Below are 20,759 nucleotides of genomic sequence, written 5' to 3' on the forward strand. Positions count from 1 at the left end.
TGGTCTGAAGTCGCTGAAAACTCAGCGCAACCTTCCATACGCACTGAGACGCGCATAGTAGAAGTCCAGAATAGGGCTACTTCACTCATAATCCATTTGTGAAGCTGAGCCTTGCCCTCAGTCGGGAGCTCGACGGCACGGGCGGTTTGCAGCCCCGCGGAATGCAAGTCTCCCACGGCATTTCTTTGTCCTTCATGAACGACGTTTTCGCCTCCTAGCTCGTCCAGCGTTACAGGGTACCGCCATCTGCATCTATTTCCTGAAAAAATAAACGATGGACAACCCGCAGTATTATCAACCCTTGTCTCACGCTCTCCATCCTCTCCCCTCCAGTCACCAATCTCAGCAGCAACAATACGCTTCGTATGCTTCTCACGCTCAATCGACGGTCCCAAATGGCGCAGCCCATACCCAGCGAGAGGAGGAAGAGGAGGAGGAAGAGGACGATGAGGAGATCGTAGAAGAGGAGCTCGACCATCATGACCCGGATCGCCAGCGCGCAAGCAATCAGTCATCTCCACGATCCACAGTTCAATCGCAGGCACCATCCGCAGGGTGGGTTGAATACGCGTCGTATCGAAGTCGGTTGCTGACATTCACTCCGAAGGCTGGCCGCGACCACTACGAATCCCATCATCAACAAGCCAGGAGGTACGACACAGGATGCGGCGAATCAGTCGGCAACAGATGTCGATGAGTCCGGCAAACGCAAACCAGGTCGCCCAAGGGGTTCCAGGAACCGTAAACCAAGAGCTTCTGCAGGGACTGTCACCAAAGCACCTGCGAATTCTCAGCATCCAGGGTTCTATCAATATCCGCCTGCGCCTAGTGGCGCAGTCTCGCAAAATCAACAGTTTTATGAGTTCCAGTGGCGTGCTTTGAACCTTTGTTCAGAGTTCTACAATGCTGCAGAAGAGCTTGTCGTATGTTTCGCATCAGACGCCCTATTTGTACACTGTCTCTCTAACGCTGCCCATTGCTTGCAGAAAGCCGCTTCGCCCGTCGTCATCGCGCAGTGTTACCAGATGGGTCCATCGACAAAGATCGATCCATTGGCCATGATCGCCGACGCAAAGCGCGTGTGCGACAATCTCGTGAGCTGAGCGTGATGATGGAGTGAGTGTCATTCTGACGTTCCTTGCAGCTTGCGAACCCTAGTCAGCTGGTCGGAAGCCCTCCTCCGCCCGTATATTCCATGCCGTCGTACCCTCAGATGCCGCCGCCGCCTTCTGCTACTACATCTGCGGGTAATTCGACGAACCCCTCTGCAGTAATCACTAATCCGCAATCATTTGTGATGTCTCTCGGCTCTATGCCTCCCCCCTCTCACGCACCTCCGCAGCCGTATTACGCATCTCCAATGTATCCAACAGCTGCGGCGCGCTATCCTACCACTCCATACTACTCATACCCTTCCCAGCCCTACTATACCCCGCCTCCGCAGCCTGCGGCCCAACCCGCTCAGATTACCCCTACGCCCTCCTCGACGCCCACCACAGGGTCTGTCTCGACCTTCAATGCTGTCACAGGTTCGGCGGCTCCCGGTGGAACATCAGGTGCCTGGTCTGAGGAGGAGACTGAGCGTCTGAGGAGGCTTGCAGAGCAGAGTCGAGAGATGGGTGGCGCTCAGAATAAGGGTGAGATTGAATGGGATTGGGTGGTGCAGCAGTGGGGGAACAGCAGGACCAGGTAGGTATTATACGGGAAGGCAAAGAACTCTAATATATACATCTAACGTGACATGAGCAGACATCAGATCCTACTGAAAGCCACCTCAATGGGTCTTAAGGAGAGCACTACCAGAGGAACAAAGCGTCGACGAGAAACTGATGCGGGCGCTGGGGAGAACCATGAACACACCACCGCCCCAGCTTCCCACGCTACTGCAACCCCAGGTACGGCCACTGGAGGTGCATCTGCACCTGCACCTGCACCTGCACCTGCACCGCCTTCTACTCCAGCGGCCCCCGCGACAAGCGCCGGAAGTATCCCTTCCGCTAACGCATCTCCTGCGATGCCTCCGCAGCGTCCCCCTTCCTCATCGCAGCAACCGACTACGATTGCCCCCTCACGGACTACTACGACCTCGTCTCCCGCTGCCTCTAATCTGCCATGGCCTATGCCTACGGTTGCTGCGAATACGCCTTCTCCTGTGATCTCCAGCTCACAGATAGAGCAACGCAGCAACTATTATCGTCCGCGTCCAACGCAGACAGCCTCATACGCTGCTTCTGCCAGCACGAACACCACCACTTATGCCGCGTCTGCTGCGAGTGCTACGAACACTGCGGCATATGGGGCTCCACCAACGAACTCTCGCCCAACATCATCACATGGTGGTGTCGCTGCCACACATCAATACATGTATCGACCGAACGGTGCGCCGACCAGTGGAAGGAGGGACGGATCGTAAGACCGCCAGTTGGATATCACGGGCATGTAATGATATCATGATTATTTCTCTCCTTTTTTCCTGCTATTAGGTCTCAGAACGAGCGGGATCCCCCGGTGCCTTTCCGTCTGCAACCGACTCGGTAACTATCGTCGAGCAGTCCTAGGTCGTGCTATTCGCTCGTACAGTGATGTATGCGTGTTCAATCCATCGAGGCCCGTCATGGACGATGAAGTAGTTCTCGGTTGGGAAGCTGTCCGTTAAATTGTTGATTCCAAAAATGCCTTTTCTCGCTTTGCTTTTCCTCTGTTACGTGTGGAATGGTTCTGTTGCGCCGCAACGATGTACTTGGATTTAGATTGTTATTCATGAACGGCTTTCTGGGATAGGAGGTCGCGGTGGTCCACCTTCGCGCGAATCGGTTATGCACCTGGTCCGGTCCGGTCCGACGACGGCGTGAGTTCTAGATTGATCCAATTCAAACAACCGCTCTCCTGTCTCTCGTTCGTTCGCTACCTGCAATTGCCAGCCCAAACGAACCGGTTTGACCTTCATGGCTCAAATGTGTGTAGCATTTGATCAGAGACCCTTTTTCCGCCATACTCAGTGACTCTGTATGAAGAGGATCCAACGTGTCGAGCACCGTTGGAGATGGCAACGGCCAATTCCAAGGCTCTGCCAGCGGGCAGCACGTCAATCCAGCCCGCAATGCTGAGGTGATCCAGGTTCGTGACCTGCTCCGTGTGCTTCTGGAGTCTGGAACCCACAACTATTATGATCGTTTGGTAGGGATCAAGGAGCACACCATACGAGTCCGCCTCTGCAGTCAATTACCAAGCATCGCACATATATCCTAATAGTGTCGTACCCTACGGCAGCTCCTCGCTTTCGGGTGCAAACGTCCTCCCGCCCACTCAGGTTATATATCCTCCTTCTCAGTCGCAGAGCCGCAGTCAGCCTGGCACACCATCTACTAGCCCGGCGGCGGCGGGGAAGCGCAAGGAGACGGAGGATGGGAGCCACAACCCTGCCCCGAGGAAGCGACGTCCACCGTCCCTTCCGAATGGAGATGATCCAGATGTAGGGCCGAATGGTGGTCCAAAGCACTGGACGGATAGCGAGAAGACGAGCTTGTTCAATTGGCTCCTGCTTCATGACAATCATTGGGACATGTTCCGTACGAAGATGAACACTGTGTTCCGCGATGTGAGTTCGCATTTCCAGTGCGGCGGCCCCCGCGCGCGTCTACTGACTGCTTTGCAGGCATCCGCGCAGATTTTTGGTGGCCGAAAGTCCTTCACGGCGTTGAAGAGTTGTTACCACCGCAATGTCGAGACTTTCAAACAGATATTCGCATTTGAGGTGTACCTGTCTCGCTTACCTCCGGACCCGAACAACCCTGCGGATGGAAATGCCCCCTTTTCTGACCGAATTCATGACCCTACGATGGCACGCCAGGCATATCTAGAACAGAAGCTGGAAGAAGCGCGTGGAGCCGGTGTGCCAGTGGCAAATTTGAATATGAAGGTGATCGACCATTGGCACCAAAAGGGATGGTACAATTTATTCAAGAGCCGGTAAGTCAAATGGAGTAACCGTATCTTGTTCCGTGTAATCCAACACGCGGTCAGGTTTCGAGAAGACCCTAGAACAGGACTTCCCATACCCTCCTACGGACCGTCGAGTTTGTCGTTTCCAGCAGAAGGATCTTCGAATCAAATGCTGTACCCTCCTTCTGCTATCGACCCGCAGCTCACCAACAGCAACGCCGATGAGGAAGAGGAGGAGGAGGAAGAGGATGTCGAGCAGCAAGTTCAAGAAACCCTGATGAGCCCTATGCACAACAATCATCCCGGCCCCAGCACCAGCGCTGCCCAAAGTGACTCGCAGATTCCTCCAAATCCGACTGGACGCGACGCGCCGCTGCCTCCGACGCCCATCCTGCCGCAGAAGGCTTCACAGCCGCACAGCTCCACCCGCAGGACTGTTGCACCCAGTCTCGCGCCTGATCTCCGGACAGAACAGATGCATCTTCAGATGATGCAAGCCATGGATCGCTTTACTGCTGTCACGAACTCGCTTATGGATCAATGTGCGACATTATCACAGCTTCTCGTCGCCGAGGCGGAGGAACGGAAGATAAGAGCACAGGCTCAGAGCGAGAGGGTTGGGAAGAAGGAGGATGGGCTGAACAGGAAGGAGAAGGCCACGCTCGCTACGGAGATGCTAGCGAACGCGGACGTGGGCGACGAGGTGCGCAAGGCAGCGGCGGACTATCTGAAGAGGCTGTTTATGAGCGAATGAAGGCCAAGGACGATTGGACTAGTACGTGAAAGAAGGCTGCATCTGATTGTGATTCGCGATGTATGCGCGACCTGTATTTACGCATTGGCAAAGGTTATGGAACGGTCCTATACATAAATGCCCAGCGTTCCGAGTCTCCGAGGCTACGACAATGACCGTCAAATCGTTACCCGATGTCACCACTACGATGACAGGTGCGCACGACAGGAACGACTTTAGAATCGATCTCCTTCCTTCACCTCATTTCCATTTTGTAGTACAGATAACTTAATGGGCAACGCATCTTCGTCAGGCGACCTCCCCTCTCCTCACTCGCAATGACCGTGTCGCTGCAGTCTAGTGTGTCCAACGACCATGCTCCACTCCGTCGCGTTCGGAGGAACGTCAAGAGGACAGGCCGGCCCTATCAGCAGCACTTCCTCTTCGTGTTAGGATTGTCGGATATGACCAGTTCGCGACCACCGCTATCAAAGCAGCGAACCAAAACGGAGGTGATTATCTTGAGGTACCCTGGAGCCACTTTGACAGCATAGTAAGTGTTCCTCCAGCTGTTCAAATATGGTGCGACTTCTCAACATCTGTATGCCGCAGATGTTGGTAATGAAAAGAATCGAAGACAAAGTGTGCATCCCCGTTATGTACTGGGTAAGACCCGTGCTCACTGTCAACAGAGGATGGATGAACAATGTACGCATAGCGTCTGGCAAGCAATGGAATCGTACTCGAGCCAAACACCCGCATGAGCGAGCAGTCGCTGTTTGTGAACTCGAGCAGTGGCGTAGTTGGTGGGTTCAAAACCTGCATTCTGCGAAGGTAGTCGTTCTGAATGAGACTCCGTAGAATTGACCCTGGTACCCATTAACGCTCTTAAAGGTTATATCGCTCAAACCCAACAGAAGCACGAATGGAAGGTTCTCACTCCCGCCACGACTACGTCTTCTGATCCACGTGCTCGAGCTCCCCCTGCATGGTCTGTCTATATTCACCAACGCACGCATGCGGTGAAGATTTTGCGCCGAGCGCTGGATGAACACGCTGGCATTCCCCTCGACCCCCTCCTCGTGCAGATTCGTGCAGGCATCGAAGCTGCACTCGAAACCACCGGTCTGTCGCCCACTGAACAGAGTGCTGTTGCAGATGGTGTCGTTCCGCTATATGTAAATCTGGAGGACGACATGGACATGGTGAGAACCCTCTCGCATGCTAAGTATGCACAATATGGCCTTGCCCGCTCCCCACATCACCTAGTGCGTGTTGCACGGCGACGCGGAAATCTTGACACGCATTTACTCTCCATCGACACCGGCAGCGATTGACATGCACCTGTCGTACCATCGCGCTTCGAGCATGTTTCGCACGGAATACGATTTCAACGTGATCTATCGTATTCATTCGGAACTCTCGCGTCCGAAAGCCGGACGGAACGGATGGCGTGCAATGTTTTCGCTCGGATGGAAAGACTAGGACGACGACACGGTCATGGACAACAGTTGGTCAATGCAGCATGCAAACATCGAGCAATTGCAAACTGTTCTATTCGGTCCCGGACCTCTCGGTGGCTCCGATGTCCCTGGGAGCAAGATGACGAAGGTAGACATGCTCTGCTTCTTAATGGCGTCGGTGAGAGTACCATTCTTTTCTTTGTTACGCAAAACGCGGGCGATGGCGTAGATGGGCTGCGTTGGGGAAAGCTGGTCCGCGCTGGAGACAGGATCGTATGGGAGATCAACGATTCTGAGTGGCTGGGGAATGTCATTCGCAAGGCTTGCGGCGTCTCTCTCTGATTGGGATGGAGGATATTTCCTCGCCGTAGGCGGTGCATAGCCGGAGCTAAGATTTCTGCGGGTACGAATGAATTGACAACCAGTGACCAATTGCCCACCGTTCTGATGCTTGCGTGGACATTAGTAACGTAAGTCAATGGCCTGGTCTGGCAGTTCGTGTTGGTTTTGCGGACGCTTGCCGCCATGAGGATGAAGTAAAGCCATATCGCTCGATGTTCCCAATCAGCACTAATTTTGACGAAGTCACTTCTGTCAGCCGGTGCAGTCAGTTGACCAATGAATGAGGCATACCTTGTGCAAAAACTACGTTTGACTCATCAGGCTAGTGTGGCTTATATTAGAAGTTGTTCAATTATAGGAATGAAGACGGCATGCCGGGAGTTCAATTTCAAAATTAAAGGAGATGTTGCTGCATTAGAAAGTAGAGTTGAGCGCGACCAACGGCCTCGTCTGGAAATGCGCGATGGTTTTGCAGATGTTTGTCGTCATGAGGAAGAAAGTAAAGCCATATCGCTCGATGTTCCCAATCAGCACTAATTTTGACGAAGTCACTTCTGTCAGCCGGTGCGGTCAGTTGACCGATGAATGAGGCATACGTTGTGCATAACCTACATTTGAGTCATCAGAGTGTGGCTTATATTAGAGGTTTTTTAAGTATCGGAATGAAGAAGGCATGCCGGGAGTTCAATTTCAAAATGAAAGACTTACGAGGAGATGTTGCTGCCCTAGAAACTAGAGTTGAGCGCGACTGTGATCCGTGATATCGGAGTCTGCTTTATCTTTGGATGCTAGGAGTCATACGCTCTGCATGTCCCATTGCGCTCGTACTGACGGGACAGTGGGAGCTCAATATAGCACTTCCGGACAATTGCTGCAGATATAAAGCCATAACCTGGCAAAGTTCATGTCAGCACACGACGGCTACACTCTACCATGAAGTTCACCTCCACACTCTTCATATTCGCGCTGGTGTGTTTGCTGCAAGTATCCTCAGCCACACCGACCCCTGTCGTCGACGGTAAGCAATTGTTAACTACCGATGATACGCAAGTAATGACCGACTGTCCTCCTGTCGTGAAGTGGCTGCTCTGGCCCCTCGAGTCGAAGAGACCGGCGCAAGCTTCAGCGGCATCTATAGAGACGGTGCTGAAGAGGACGATGAGTAGTATTTAAAGGTAAATGATATGCTGTTTCTGGCCTCATGTGGCTCTCAAAGCGACTTTGATAGCTTCTAAGTAACATTTCCCGGTTACGACATTCTCGCAGTTCCATCGCTGCGTGATGTACAGGTGAAACGTTGTATTGTTATCGGAAAGTTAGATATACCGTGCTCTTGGTTTTCATCTTGTATGAGCTCCTCTGAATGGCATACATCGACATGAGCAGCAAATTCTGCCAAAGGTTACCTCGCACATTTGAAACCGCAGGACAGTTTAGAGATAATCAACTGGAAACCGACCCGAACCGTGACTGCAATTGGCTCAACGCCACGGTCAAAATTCTGTGAAACGCACATTTCAACATCGGGAGACTCGGAAGGTGCAACTTACTACTAAGTTACTACGATTTTTCGCCTCTCCGAGATGTTCCTGTAGAGTCTGCCGCTGCACTATTGTGGTGACACACTGTATTGAATCCAGCGAATTTGAACGCTCCAAACCATTGAGCGCAGAAACTGGCACGTATCTGTCCACGTCGTAACTGCAAAGCCTGAGGGGAAGCTCCAATTGAAGCTGCAGGGTCATATCCAGCCAAGCTGGGGATGCATTGAGTATAAGGAGCGACTGTCTTCCTGTTACGAAGGCTGATTAATGATTCATGAGCCTAACTCACGGCATCGCACGCGCGAAGTTAACGCGCGAAGTTATGGCACGACCGTCCGCGGCTGTAACATGTAACCCTGCACGTAACCCTACCCGATCACCGGACAACGATGATCGTGGCAATTTCTCGATCAGATTCTACTGTGACGCAGCACTGTACTCGGCCATCCTGACAGCTCTTCTGCGTTTTCTAAAAAATGTTCAAGCTCGGACTGCGCTGCAGTCACCAGGTCTGGACAAGATGTCTGGTGTAAGCGCATCAGCATACGTCGCACAAGATGTGAGCTCGAGTCCATCGATGATCGAACTTGCGGATGAGCTGTAGCTAATTATATAAGTCCAGCTAGAACGCTGACGGCAGCCGCTGCGAGTCCTAGGCAACTTCGAAGCTGGATGTCATAGGAACATTGTCAGAGAATGTACTCACATGACTGTTTGCTTATGCTGTGGTGTGAATCTGCACATTGCACCCGCGGTTCGCTCAATCCCCGTTTCTGCGCAGTCATTCTCTCCACGCTCATGACCGCCGCAAGAAATAGTATGCGTCACGAAGCATTGTCCTGTGGTTTCGCAGAATGTTCCAGTCTTTTGTGAAGAAATCGATCAATATGGTCTGCGCTTGAACAGTCGGGACGAACATTTTGCGATGTCCGTCGATGGGGTACTTAAAACAAATCGATGTGTGTGTCTCAGACAGCTGTAGGGCTCCTCAGACATGCTCGTCTCACATCAATTCACGATCTGGATACGCTTGCTCGCTGCCCTTTATGTGGTAATCAACGCATTGCCCGGTCTGGCCTGGCAATCCGCCTGCTCGTCGTTTAGCCCAACTGACATCGACGGTGTCTCACTTGTTGCTACAACATACTATGCTGCAAACACCACGGTCAATGTCACAAACTTGTATTCGAGCATTGATGTCGACAACCTCCCTGGCTTCTGTCGCGTCCAAGTCAATATTACTACGAACGCGACCGCTGGTTCGTCCTGCAACACCGAGGTATGGCTCCCGGATGAGTGGAATGGTCGATACTTGGCCGTAGGTAATGGAGGACTTGCTGGTGGAGGTGAGCAGCCATGGAACAAGCTTGAGATTGGTACATCGCTGACGGGATACAACAGCCGCTGTTGCAGATATGGGTACTATCGCCGTTGCTCAAGGCTGTGAGTTGCGACCTTCGGACCAGGAGTTGCTTCTGTGCTAAGAAGTATATGCAACGCAGATGCAAGCGTATCTACGGATACCGGACACAGTAGTTCTTGGATTGACGGGACGTGGGCAGGGCCGCATAACGACGTCAGTGGTATCTATTTGTATTCAGCTTGTCACTGAGGACGTTTTAGAATGCTATTGTCGACTTTGGCTGGCGGGCTCTACATCTTAGTGTCGCCGCTGGGAAGGAGATCGTGCAGCAGTACTATGGCAAAGCGCAAAGCTACTCGTACTATATGGGTTGCTCTACAGGTAACAATATCTCACAGCTATTTTAATCCCGCAGCTTTACAATTTTCACGATGTAAATCCAGGAGGACGGCAAGGGTACGTGTACAGAGCACTGCGCGATCACCCACTCATAGTCTATTCATTACAGACTTAAAGAAGTGCAAATGTTCCCTGATGACTTTGATGGTGCCGTGAGTCTGCTCATTGTTTGACAACGGTTCCCATTGACCACGGTAGCGTAAAGATTGTCGGGTCTCCGGCGAACTGGATGACTCATCTTGCCGATTGGAGTATCAAAATGTGCCTGGATATGCTACCGGACAACTCCTCTCACTTCGTTGGACCTTCGCTCTGGATAGATGTCATTTATCCCGAGGTTCTGAGACAGTGCGATGCGATTGATGGGGTAAGCAGCTGCCCATGTATTGCTTCAGCCACTTGCTTAATGATGTAATTTGCACCTCATAGCTCGTCGACGGGATCATCAATGATCCCAGATACTGCCTGTAAGACTCATTCTACTGTCCATGTGCGATTGTGTTGACCTGCTTTTCAGTTTCCGGCCAGAGACGCTCACATGCCATCCAGGGCAAAACACGTCTACTTGTCTGACAATTCTACAGATTGAAGCGCTACACAAGATGTATGCAGATTACTACGAGACCAATCAGACCTGGATTTTCGGCCCCTACTATCCGGGTGGCGAGGTCGCATATGCTGAAGGCGTTTATACCTCCGAACCGCTCCAGCTAAACGTAGACTGGTTCCAGTACTTCGTCGTCAAGTAAGGCTTTTCTTTTTCTGCCGGGTACGCGGACATATTCAACGTTTTTTTGTATCAGTGACACCGAGTGGACTATCAACGACTACGACGTATCAAATGTAGAGTTGGCAGATGAAATCGACCCTGGTCAGGCAAATGTAAGCGGTGCATCTTTGAATATGAATACAAGCTCTAATTAAATCAACAATTAAATCAACAAGGCAATCAATCCCAATCTCACTGCTTTCGCAGGGTCGGGGCACAACGGGAAAGTAATACATTACGTCGGCTGGGCGGACCAGTTGATCAGTCCTGGAAACTCGCTTCATTACTACGAGACGGTACACGCCTTCACACAAGCGTACACTGAGATGGATATCGACGATTACTACCGCCTATTCACTATTCCCGGGATGAACCATTGGTGAGTCTGCGTCGTTGCTCGCTACACGCTGTTCATATAGCTTCAATTGGTGTTAGTGACGTGAGGACCTTTTCAATAAAACTAGATTCCTGCATGACTTAGTAACTGCTTATACGCAGGGCGGATATGGCGCGAACGCGTTCGGAGCTGTGTCGCAGGCTGCAGGCGGGATGCCACCTCTTTCCAACAACCCTGAGTATAACATCCTCTCGGCGCTGGTGCAATGGGTAGAAGAAGACGTGGCACCTTCGTCTCTCTCGGCTGTATACTATAACGATAACAATGTCGAGAACGGAATAGGGTTCATACGTCCACTTTGCCAAGTACGTGATCTGTTCGTTCATTCCGTGTAATCATCGTCTGATTGTCTGACCATAGTACCCCCTGAGCCTACGATACATTGGCGGTGATCCGACGACTCCAGAGGCATTCGCATGTGTCTAAGTATGTACATCTCAGAGATGTCGTCCAAAAATTCGGTATCGATGAGGACATGGGAAGTAATTGTTCATTATCTAGCACGATTTGAATGAAGGGACTTGCACTGCCACGATGGACGGAGCAGATCTTTTCAGAAATGCAGCTACCTCTTCAATTGATAAGTGTTAAACGTTCGCATCGGTCAACAGTCGGCGTTTTATAGAAGGCGTGCAAGGGTTCACCAGTGCGATCGGTACTATACAGCATATGAGGAGCGGCCTGACCCCAGAATCGACCTCATAGACTTGTAGCTTGAAGCCTTGCGTGCTAGCCGGTTTTCAGCGTAGCAAAAGCCCTAGCAGTCATGGAGGGAAAGGTATTGTATACATCAGATGAATGACCCATATTACGGCACGGGTACTAGCGTCTGGTTCACAGTGTCCTCGTTATAGGCCCCAGCTCTTCAGCAGAGAGATTGGCAGCACTTCGTCTCTGAGGCGATGAAATGTCCTGCAAGCCGTCGCTCAGCACACGCCACCGACTGTTGCAAAGTTACCAGTAGCAACCTCGCGGTAGTCTATGCGGTGGTCTATGTGGAGATCAGGCAAGTGCAGGACCTTCAGAAGTCCGCCGGCCACTTGTCTGCGATGCAGAAGTGAATTAAAATTAAGTTTTGCCAATCAGCCCGTAGGATTTAGCGCGCCCGTAGGCGGAATGGGGACAAGCTGGCAACATTCCATCTACGCCGACCCCCTATCATTGACGATAAGTAAGCGTTGATTATTGAATGGACACACAAGTGACGACGAACTAGTGTTATATTTTCCTGAATTTGTTGCTCCGGCTCCTCGACAGGCCTGCGCAGATTGTGGAGTGAACAGAAGCAAATATTGATGATGGAGTCAAGCGCAGGAGATCGATGAGGATAATTGTCACGCGCTCCTTCTGACCTTATCTCACTCTCAAGAACAACAATGGCTGCTGTCAAGTGATGCATCCTGGTTGTGGAATCTTTGAGATTCTATCCGACTGTGTGAATTTCAGAATGGGAAGGACTCCGGGCTAGTAGATGGGGTTGCTGCTCATGCCTGCACCGACAAACAATAATGAATGTTTTCCTCTACAAAAGCTGATATGCGAGCCTAAGAATTGTTCAACATCGCGGAATAGGTGGAGTGGTTGCAAATTACCTGTGTTACGGTCGCGGCCGTGCGGTCTCCCAGATGTCTTCACATCGTCTACTGATGCAATCGCCTTGCGCTGAAGCTCCTATAGTGAACGTTGATCTTCTTGAGGCGCGCGTCATGGACTTCGTTTCAAGCCACACGTCTGTTCCTATACCTGCCATACGCGACGCCTGGTCCGATGCGACTGGCACGTATTATATTCTCATGCAGCGGGTCCATGGCCGGGTTCTTGAGGATGTCCTTCCCAGCTTGACGGATTCCCAGCGAAATATGCTAGCTCGTGAGCTCGGGAAGTATCTGCAGGAAATCCGTTCCCTCCCCAGTCCACATTCCGGGGCAGTGTGCTCGCTGCTCGGAGGCGCCTTTCGCGACGACCGCCTAGACGTTGAGGATATCGGGCCGTTCGCGGACATCAGAGAGTATCACGATTGGCGCATCTCCATGGTGCGTGAGCTAGGAGTCTCCGCTGCTCACCAGCCTACAATCGATCGTGTGGACAACATTCGGACGCGACTCCGCGACGACTTTCGTATCGTTTTCACCCACTCCGACCTCCATCCCGAGAATGTGCTGGTTGATATCAGCAACGATGGAGAGGCTCATGTCGCCGCTATCATCGATTGGGAGATGGCGGGATGGCGACCCGAGTATTGGGAGTACGTCAAATGCCTTAATTGCATGGGCCAAAATGCTGGTTGGGTGAAATTTGTGCAAGAAGTGCTTCAGCCATATGAAGAGGAGAAGACGTTGGATGATGAATTACAGCGAATGGCGGGAGAGCCGTATTGATGCGGACACTATCAAGCTCTAAGGTCTCGAGTCCCGTACCTCTAACTTAGATGCGGATCCCATTTGTTTTGTCCGGCTTTCCATCTATCTCCTAGCCATATGCTCGCTGGCCCTGTAGTGTCGCTATCTCTTCACAAATGCGAACTTTCGTCACCCACTGTACTTCCCACTCACACTTTATATCTTGCACGTCGCGACAAAGTTGTTGCCTTGTCTTGCCTCCTAACACTGCTTCCTTGAAGTGGGGACATCTCATATGCCGTTGCCTGCGACACACGTCCATGGATGCAACCGATTCAACGCGCTTCGGCAGAATAGATGCTATCTCAGCTGCCATTGGATCCACTCTGCTCTGTTGAATTCAATTTTGGGACATTTTTCACGAGATCAGTCTGAGGATCATTGCCGACAAGCATCGCACTTCATGCGATGATAACTGAACTGAGACCATCAAGTTCGTATACGCAGTGTTCAAATACTATGCTACATGCTGATATTTGGAGACATTTCCGCATGGGGACTCATATAGCTGTGTATCTCAAGAATCCTTCTGCTGACCTGTAGTAACGGACCAGATCCACGTAACGAGATCCTCCCCCCATTCTTCACCGCTGCCCGAACTCAGGGCGAGAATGGGACTGAGATGATCGTGTCCGTCTAGCGTGACAGTCTCGACAATCCCGCCCTTCCGCGTGTACAGTTCGGCGAAGTTTCGGCTGGCGCTTGATATGGCGCGGGGCTCACTGCCAGCCAGCGCAACGCGTAGTGGAGGAATCAGCCCGATATGCTGCGCTTCGGCGCCTCGTAGCAAGCCTAGCGGCTGGTTTTTCGCAATCTTCTGAGTAGAGCCATAGTATGCTTGCGCAACTTTCCACAGCTCTGCCATCTTGCCATTCTGGATTTCAAATGGCACTCCGAGCAGCATCACGCCTCGAATCGATTCAGAAAGAGGAGGCGTGAACATGGACTCGGTCAAGAGCATGGTCGCTGCGTGTATGCCGCCAGCTGAATGCGCGAGGACAAACATGCGGGATGTGTCGGCCTGCCCGCACAAATGTTCGTGAACCCACAGCAAGGCGTCGTGAACGTCTTGCGACCCTTCCGAATATACCGCGTCAGGAACGAGGCGGTAATCCGGAATGACAGTCACGATCCCTCTTGAGGAGAAATAGGCCCCAACATTGGCATACGCAAGGTGCAGAGGCGGCAAACTGCGCGAACCGTGGATGAAGCTGCCACCGTAAAAGAAGACTAGGATCGGGGGTTTAATCAAGGATGCCGATGAGGCTGCGATATTGTTCGGAAGCGGAGGCATGTACACATCCAACTGTGGAGGTGTCTCAGCGCAAAATGACAATCACCAATATCGAGCATACCTGATGAGCGGGAGTCGCCCCGTAAGTGTGCGTAGTGCGCTCGATGCTCTCAATCATCGCTCGGTTTGCCTCGAGCAGGGGAAGACCTGGAGAAGTGTTAATCAAGATATAAATTTTGTCCATCCTGTTCCAACTTCATGAAGGTATGTACCGGGATCAAGTATTGCCTCAGTCTGTGGCGTCGAGCTGATGCGCTTCTCAGTCGCGGGCATGGCCACAAATCTGTCCACAGCCGGAAGTGCATGGAGATCAGTATCAGGCTGAGGGCACAGAACTATGTAAATAACGTACGGCTGGAAGAGGTGATCGATTAAATCTGGATGGTTGGGGAAGCAGCACTGAATGCGATTAATATTACTGAAAAGTCTGATCGAACAACTTCAGGTGGTATCCTCACAGTTCAGAATGTTCAAATGCTAGTCTCGACAGAGATGACACTGAAGCAGGGACGCCACAGTTGCAACCAAGACTCTGGTATGCATTCTACCGGCGGAACTGTCATCGCGGCGTAAAGCAAATGCTCGTACTAGCGCACGTCTTGTATACAACTGTTTGCTCAGCAGCCTGTGCCTTTCGGTAAGGGACCTAACACGACCTCACATTACGGAGGTGGACGTGATCGACTGTCAACAACCATTAATGCTTGGCAAAATGAACAATTAGCGGCGCTGCACTGGACGGCGCAGGTATTTCCCGCGCTCCCAGGCCATATTTCCGTGTACGCCTTCAATCGCCTTCTACTTCAAAGTTTTGAGCCTCAGATTGTTTGAGCTTCTGCAGCTATGGATTGCAACACGCTGAGGCCTAGAGCTTCTTCGTCCCGTCATCCAGTGATTCCGAAACAAGTGAGCATTCACCGACATGATGCCTAGCAGATCGTTTCAATGGCTGAGAGTCTGACATACATGGTGCTTTTAGTGGTATAGAAGCTCAATGCAAGATGATTATCGCTCAGAAGCGCAGAACACGGAAGTTGTCTTTGGACCCTTGTCCTCAGGGTTCGATACTTGCATTGCGTGCAACAGTGATGGCATACTTTATTCTAAGGCTCCAACATTTCTATCTATTTACTATGTTACATAGTTTTAACTGTTTACTATATCTGTTTATTTACAGTTGGGCCTGTACATAGTAAATAGATGTATATATATAGTATAAATAGTTTTATGATGATATAGGGCTATTGAGTGCACAATTGCTAGATTTGACAGCACAACAGTGAGCCAATTGAAAGTCATAGTGTTTAACAGCAGTCACCACTAACAATTTATCAACATACAGGCTCATGAACATGAGTTTCTTGTCATTTCTTGTATGACATAAGATTTTCTGGTCATTTCTGGTGCAAGTGTTGACATTGAATGCTTGTTTTCTGCTCACTGTCATGTGCTTGCTGATGCAAACAGGTCCTTAAAGGCCTCAACAATCACAGAGGCTGCTCACAGTTGAGTAAAACTCCATCAAAAGATGGGACCAAAAAAACTATGTAAACTTTATATAAACTGTTTATATGACATATAGATAACTGTTTACTATATACTATTTATTTACACCTCAGGAGTGTAAATAGTATAAATAGTTGGAGCCTTACTTTATTCATTCTTTTTGCTTCCGCTGTTGTCGAGTAACTGACGTTGATTGTGAAAGACCAAAATGGTTGTTCTGTGCAATGGTCTACAGTCGTTTGTGGCTTCCATCTCTCCAATGAAACCCCGCAAGAAGCATGAGGTGGTAGAATAAGGTATCACGCGAGTATCGAAGACCGATTACAGCGCTCGAAGGCTTCGTGATTCCACGTGGATTTTGTAGTGCATTGTTCCATGTCAGGCCTCTCTTTTGTTGTGCCCAGCCTAATTGCACTGAATCTTGTTCCAGGTGCGCGGATGGCTCACTTTCTTTCAATACATTAGTACAAACTGCTGTGATCTCGTGAGCTCTCCGATGCGCCGGAATGATCAGTGTATCAATATTGCCAACCTGAAATGCATATTGTTCTTCTAAAACGGGGACTTCAATTATGGCCAGAAGGGAATTCCGCAGGTTTTGAGGTTATTGTTGGGATCTGGGCGCAGAGCACAGATGTGAGAGGCCCCGGTGCGACCTGCGCCACCGACGTGGGAGAGTAGTAGCATGCGTGTATATAATAGAGCGCAGCTACAATGGGACGGGCCATTGGTTTGGCCCCGTGGAGCCATCTTCTAGAGAGTGGATGACTCCCGAATTCCTGGCTGCACAGTGGGCTGGCCGGGAAACTCAACACAAACTGATGACCATTGACCAAGGGGCACTCACCACAATCGATGTGAAACCACCAACTACGAGGCTCCTGCTGGGGGACCAGGATCCTGGCTGGTGAGTGATCCAGTTGACAGGTCAAGGGCTGGGAGCTGGGGCAGGTCATCGAGGTGTGAAGGCTGCAGGGCAGCTGAGGGACAGGTGCGACCAGGCAGAGGTGGGATCAGGAGGTTGAGGGCAGGAGGGTGAGGGTCAGAGCGTTGACCGCGGGGCGTCACTGCGGTGATACAAGACACCAGGCGCAGGGGGCGGGCACTGCGTGAGGTGGGCCTACCAGCGAGGCGAGGGTGGAGCAGGGCGTCAAAGGGCAGGCCGAGCAGATGCCGAGCGAGACAGGCTGGCAGTCCGATGAAGCGGCACAGCCACAGCACGTGGAGCGCCGAAGAAAAGCCGAGTGAGGCGCTTGCACGGAGCACGCATGGAACGGAGATCGAGACCCGAATCCAAGGGGCGTCAGGACTGGCGTGCAGACCGAGCGAGCGATGAGCGCATGGGGGCACTATAGGAAGTCACCGAAAATGAGCACGTACGGGATGCATATGGTACGGAGACTGGGACCCAAGATCAGGGGGCGCCGGGACTGGCGTACGGACCGAGGCGGGCAGGGAAGCACATGGAACAGAGACCGGCATCCCTGGGGACAGGGAGTGCGGTACAGGCATGTGGCTCACAATGGGATTGACGCAGCAGTGGCTAGGTCGAGGGGGCGTGTTGAAATCTGGGTGCAGAGCACAGATGTGAGAGGCCCCGGTGCGGCCTGCGCCACTGGCGTGGGAGAGTAGTAGTGTGCTTGTATATAATAGAGCACGGCTACAATGGGATGGGCCATCAGTTTGGCCCCGTGGAGCCATCTTCTAGAGAGCGGGCGACTCCCGAACTCCTGGTCGTGCAGTGGGCTGGCTGGGAAACTCAACAGTTATCTCATCGATCAGGACCAAATTCATGCACGAGTCGAGGTGTCACTCCAATGTGTATATATACTCAGTATGTTGCACCCCTATGTCCTACACTGAACGCAACTCTGATTTCCCTGACGGTCTTCCTCCAAACAATCATCACTTACCGTCAGTTCACCCATCCTGTCTACATCCGCGGAAGCTGATAGTAGGAATAGCTAGTAATATCTTGTGTCGAACGCTTGCTACTAGCAAAAGACAATTTCATCAGGTTTCAGACGCATTCACTTGGTATGCAATCGAGGCCCTCATCTAGTCCAGCTGGAGACGTCTGACATAGACACCTTTACAGAGATGTCATACGTAGGCGCATATGTCATACAATATGCCTCGATGGATGGTACTCCCAACCACTGGTCAATTTTCATCGAAAAGGATACTCTGAAGCATGAAGGCACCATATTCGATATAAAAGGCACAACCGAGAATTATGTGTTCTCAAGCAAGGGAAAGGCAAGCTTGGCACATTCGAAGGCTTATATTGGCCGCGTGGCCGTTGGAAGTGTTCTGAGCACAGACAAGGATATTGGCGCAATCGAGAAACTGCTCAAAGATATGGCCAAAGTCCCTAACGTCCACAATGATCTGCATTGGAATTGTCAGAGTTGGGTCAAAGACATCGGCAAAAGTGCAAAAACATTAAAGTAGATTTTAAGGTTCTTGGAAACCTTTGAGCATATTGGGGCGGATTATCATGTACTATAACATGTTATAAATCCTTGTAAACTGTCTTTCACAATTGTAAACCGTGTAATTCTTATTTTCCTAAGCAATCTGCGCCGATCCAATTCAAGAATCACATAGGATTGCAATCTCCACACCAGATAGATTACAAGGGCGGCTAATTTACTTCAAGCTGGTTCTTCCCCAGAGCAACATTCATGCGAGCCAATTTCAAGTCTATTCAATCGAGCTCAAGATTGCCTCGGAACTCACGCCTATGAAGCAAAGACCAAAAAAAATAAAAATACGATTCTTTACAATGGTGCAAATCCATGTGCTCCAATTTGGTCCTTGATGCCATCCTCACCATCTTCGGGGTCCATATCCCCCCCTCAGCTCCTTGAACAATATCATCTCAGTTGTCCTTATCTGCCTCTTCACCACTGCCCCAGTCTGACCACTCTTCTGAGGATAATATATACCCAAAGTTCTCCTCTTCTGCGGCCACTGCTTCTTGCGAGGTCTCCTCTGCATCATCCAGGTTGTCTTCGAAGTGGCCAGCATCTGATGATATGTCTTGATGCTCGAGTTCACTTTCTGTTGGCATCACGTCTGTACCATGCTAGTCGTCGTGCTTTTTAGGAGGTGCAGAAACGTCAAAGTCAAACTCGTTGCAGCTGTTCGGAGAGGACATGACGTCTTGGGAACCTGGGCCAATTTTATGGGGCATATGGCCAGTGACGCGGCAATCATGTGATCATAATATCCCAGCCTCAGGATGAGTCCTCGCCTTGTTCCACACCACATCATTCCTCACACACTAGCTACCCCTTAAATACCTGCACAGTTCTACCTGGATCTGGAAAGACCACTTGGAATCACTGCAGGTACTGTATGTTGTCCAGGGTCCCAGTGTATGCAGAAAGAGCATATCGGGTGAGCAGACTGGCAGTGGGCCCCTGACTGTCCGAGTTAGTGTGCGCGGAACTTCAAACCCTTTAGGCGACGAGGACGTGTCTGCATGCTCAAGTCCCAATGACATCTTAGTGATGGTGAGCTGGCCTGCTTTGGGTGCGGCGCATATAGGCTGACAGCAGAGGAGGTTGAGGACATGCACAAAGATGCAAACAGCGCACATTTACGTGCTCGATATTTGACCCAGCTTGCTACCATTCTGTTCGGATAAGGAGCAGCATATTCCATCTTTGATTCTTTCATATTTCACAATCGCCATCTCGAACAGACTCAGGTAAGCTTGAAATCCTTCGTAGACCGAGATCGAAATGCTTTGACAATACATGAACCATATGACGTAGCGCGTACTAGACTTCAAAAAGCGTTCCTCAGACGTATAATCTGAGTACTTTACTTGATGGAATAGACAATAATAGATTCACGGCAATTCACCATGTATGTTTCTCTACGCTAGGCTGTGATACCGTTTCCAGACAGCCTGGTCCACACCGCAACTGTGTGGACCTATATCTGTCAAACATGCCCAGGTTTGGCTTCCTGAGACGTGACGGAGAGTCGAGCAGCGAAGAATTCCTACCCGGGAGAGACGTCGAGAGGTCTTCTCCCTTTCAAGTATGGGCAACTGCGCTGGTAAGGTCCGTCAGGCACCGTTATCTTACCATTTACACCATCATTTACAGAACGAGCGGCACTTGCACCTGGCATCTCCAGCGACCTGGTCTCAAAGGAGAGTCAGGATGCTGTCAGTGACAAATGACTGAGCTACATGCTAGTGCAGCATGCGCAGGGACACACAGCAAGGTGAGGACTTAGTGGGCAAGGCTACAAGACTCCCAATGAAGGGGTCGAGTCTCTCAGTGGAGAAGTCACTTTAGATTGTGGTGTAGCTACCTGGTATATATACATGTGGGTAAAGACCCCATATACTGGGTCTAGGACCTCTGGTATCTACAGCCACTGTCTACTTACATAGATGAGTAATGCTACAGTATCTAACTGGCCAATGGCATATTTACTCAGTGTCGTATGATACTCTATGAATATCCTGATTGGTCAATGTGTCACAGTATAAAAGTGGCACCCTTCTTTTCGCGCAATTAAAGTCCTCATTTGGAGTGGCTATTTGGACGCCAACCTCATATTGGTCTCACAAAGTGGATACTT

The 20,759-nt window shown here is 50.8% G+C and overlaps 7 protein-coding genes across 8 annotated transcripts; 3 read left to right on the forward strand and 4 right to left on the reverse strand.

The window, feature by feature from the left end:
* Positions 1–156: 156 nt before the first annotated feature.
* On the forward strand, positions 157–6,160 carry LAESUDRAFT_742775 (uncharacterized protein; the record flags this gene model as incomplete). 2 transcript variants are annotated; one of them, XM_040911213.1, is made up of 10 exons in its annotated part: positions 2,946–2,956; positions 3,015–3,117; positions 3,182–3,598; positions 3,656–3,969; positions 4,024–4,645; positions 5,037–5,228; positions 5,288–5,341; positions 5,394–5,481; positions 5,537–5,880; positions 5,945–6,160. In XM_040911213.1, the coding sequence occupies 10 exons, from the start codon at positions 2,946–2,948 to the stop codon at positions 6,158–6,160; spliced, it is 2,361 nt and encodes a 786-aa protein (XP_040765401.1). The 2 variants fall into 2 exon arrangements, with proteins under 2 accessions (XP_040765400.1, XP_040765401.1); XM_040911212.1 differs by lacking the exons at positions 2,946–2,956; positions 3,015–3,117; positions 5,037–5,228; ... (2 more) ...; positions 5,537–5,880; positions 5,945–6,160 and adding exons at positions 157–555; positions 608–923; positions 987–1,094; ... (1 more) ...; positions 1,750–2,409; positions 2,581–2,584 and having other exon boundaries at positions 4,024–4,819.
* Positions 6,027–6,996, reverse strand: LAESUDRAFT_100695 (uncharacterized protein). Its single transcript, XM_040901151.1, has 2 exons — positions 6,772–6,996; positions 6,027–6,708 (listed from the first exon to the last, which is right to left on the reverse strand). Exon 2 carries the CDS (start codon positions 6,663–6,665, stop codon positions 6,174–6,176), a length of 492 nt encoding a protein of 163 aa, XP_040765402.1. The 5' UTR covers positions 6,666–6,708; positions 6,772–6,996; the 3' UTR covers positions 6,027–6,173.
* A 2,022-nt stretch (positions 6,997–9,018) lies between these two features.
* Positions 9,019–11,378, forward strand: LAESUDRAFT_758242 (feruloyl esterase-like protein; the record flags this gene model as incomplete). The annotated part of the gene is made up of 14 exons (XM_040912427.1): positions 9,019–9,370; positions 9,426–9,467; positions 9,527–9,600; positions 9,648–9,768; positions 9,831–9,843; positions 9,896–9,938; positions 9,992–10,153; positions 10,216–10,253; positions 10,304–10,531; positions 10,590–10,668; positions 10,732–10,934; positions 10,975–10,985; positions 11,037–11,257; positions 11,313–11,378. The coding sequence occupies 14 exons, from the start codon at positions 9,019–9,021 to the stop codon at positions 11,376–11,378; spliced, it is 1,653 nt and encodes a 550-aa protein (XP_040765403.1).
* A 1,268-nt stretch (positions 11,379–12,646) lies between these two features.
* On the forward strand, positions 12,647–13,611 carry LAESUDRAFT_677482 (kinase-like protein). The gene has a single exon (XM_040905659.1). The coding sequence runs from the start codon at positions 12,659–12,661 to the stop codon at positions 13,328–13,330; it is 672 nt and encodes a 223-aa protein (XP_040765404.1). The 5' UTR covers positions 12,647–12,658; the 3' UTR covers positions 13,331–13,611.
* A 176-nt stretch (positions 13,612–13,787) lies between these two features.
* LAESUDRAFT_677486 (alpha/beta-hydrolase) lies at positions 13,788–15,206 on the reverse strand. The gene is made up of 5 exons (XM_040905660.1): positions 15,104–15,206; positions 14,998–15,044; positions 14,858–14,928; positions 14,707–14,792; positions 13,788–14,657 (listed from the first exon to the last, which is right to left on the reverse strand). Exons 3-5 carry the CDS (start codon positions 14,916–14,918, stop codon positions 13,869–13,871), a joined length of 936 nt encoding a protein of 311 aa, XP_040765405.1. The 5' UTR covers positions 14,919–14,928; positions 14,998–15,044; positions 15,104–15,206; the 3' UTR covers positions 13,788–13,868.
* Positions 15,207–17,021: 1,815 nt separating this feature from the next.
* LAESUDRAFT_724648 (uncharacterized protein) lies at positions 17,022–17,401 on the reverse strand (the record flags this gene model as incomplete). Its single annotated transcript, XM_040908658.1, has 2 exons — positions 17,022–17,120; positions 17,276–17,401. Coding segments are annotated over 2 exons (225 nt in total), but the record flags the coding sequence as incomplete, so codon positions are not given.
* LAESUDRAFT_724649 (uncharacterized protein) lies at positions 17,161–17,880 on the reverse strand. Its single transcript, XM_040908659.1, has 2 exons — positions 17,735–17,880; positions 17,161–17,635 (listed from the first exon to the last, which is right to left on the reverse strand). Exons 1-2 carry the CDS (start codon positions 17,828–17,830, stop codon positions 17,501–17,503), a joined length of 231 nt encoding a protein of 76 aa, XP_040765407.1. The 5' UTR covers positions 17,831–17,880; the 3' UTR covers positions 17,161–17,500.
* Between the last annotated feature and the right edge of the window lie 2,879 nt (positions 17,881–20,759).

Source organism: Laetiporus sulphureus (genome assembly GCF_001632365.1).
Source record: "Laetiporus sulphureus 93-53 unplaced genomic scaffold LAESUscaffold_14, whole genome shotgun sequence".
Taxonomy (NCBI): Eukaryota; Fungi; Basidiomycota; class Agaricomycetes; order Polyporales; family Laetiporaceae; genus Laetiporus; species Laetiporus sulphureus.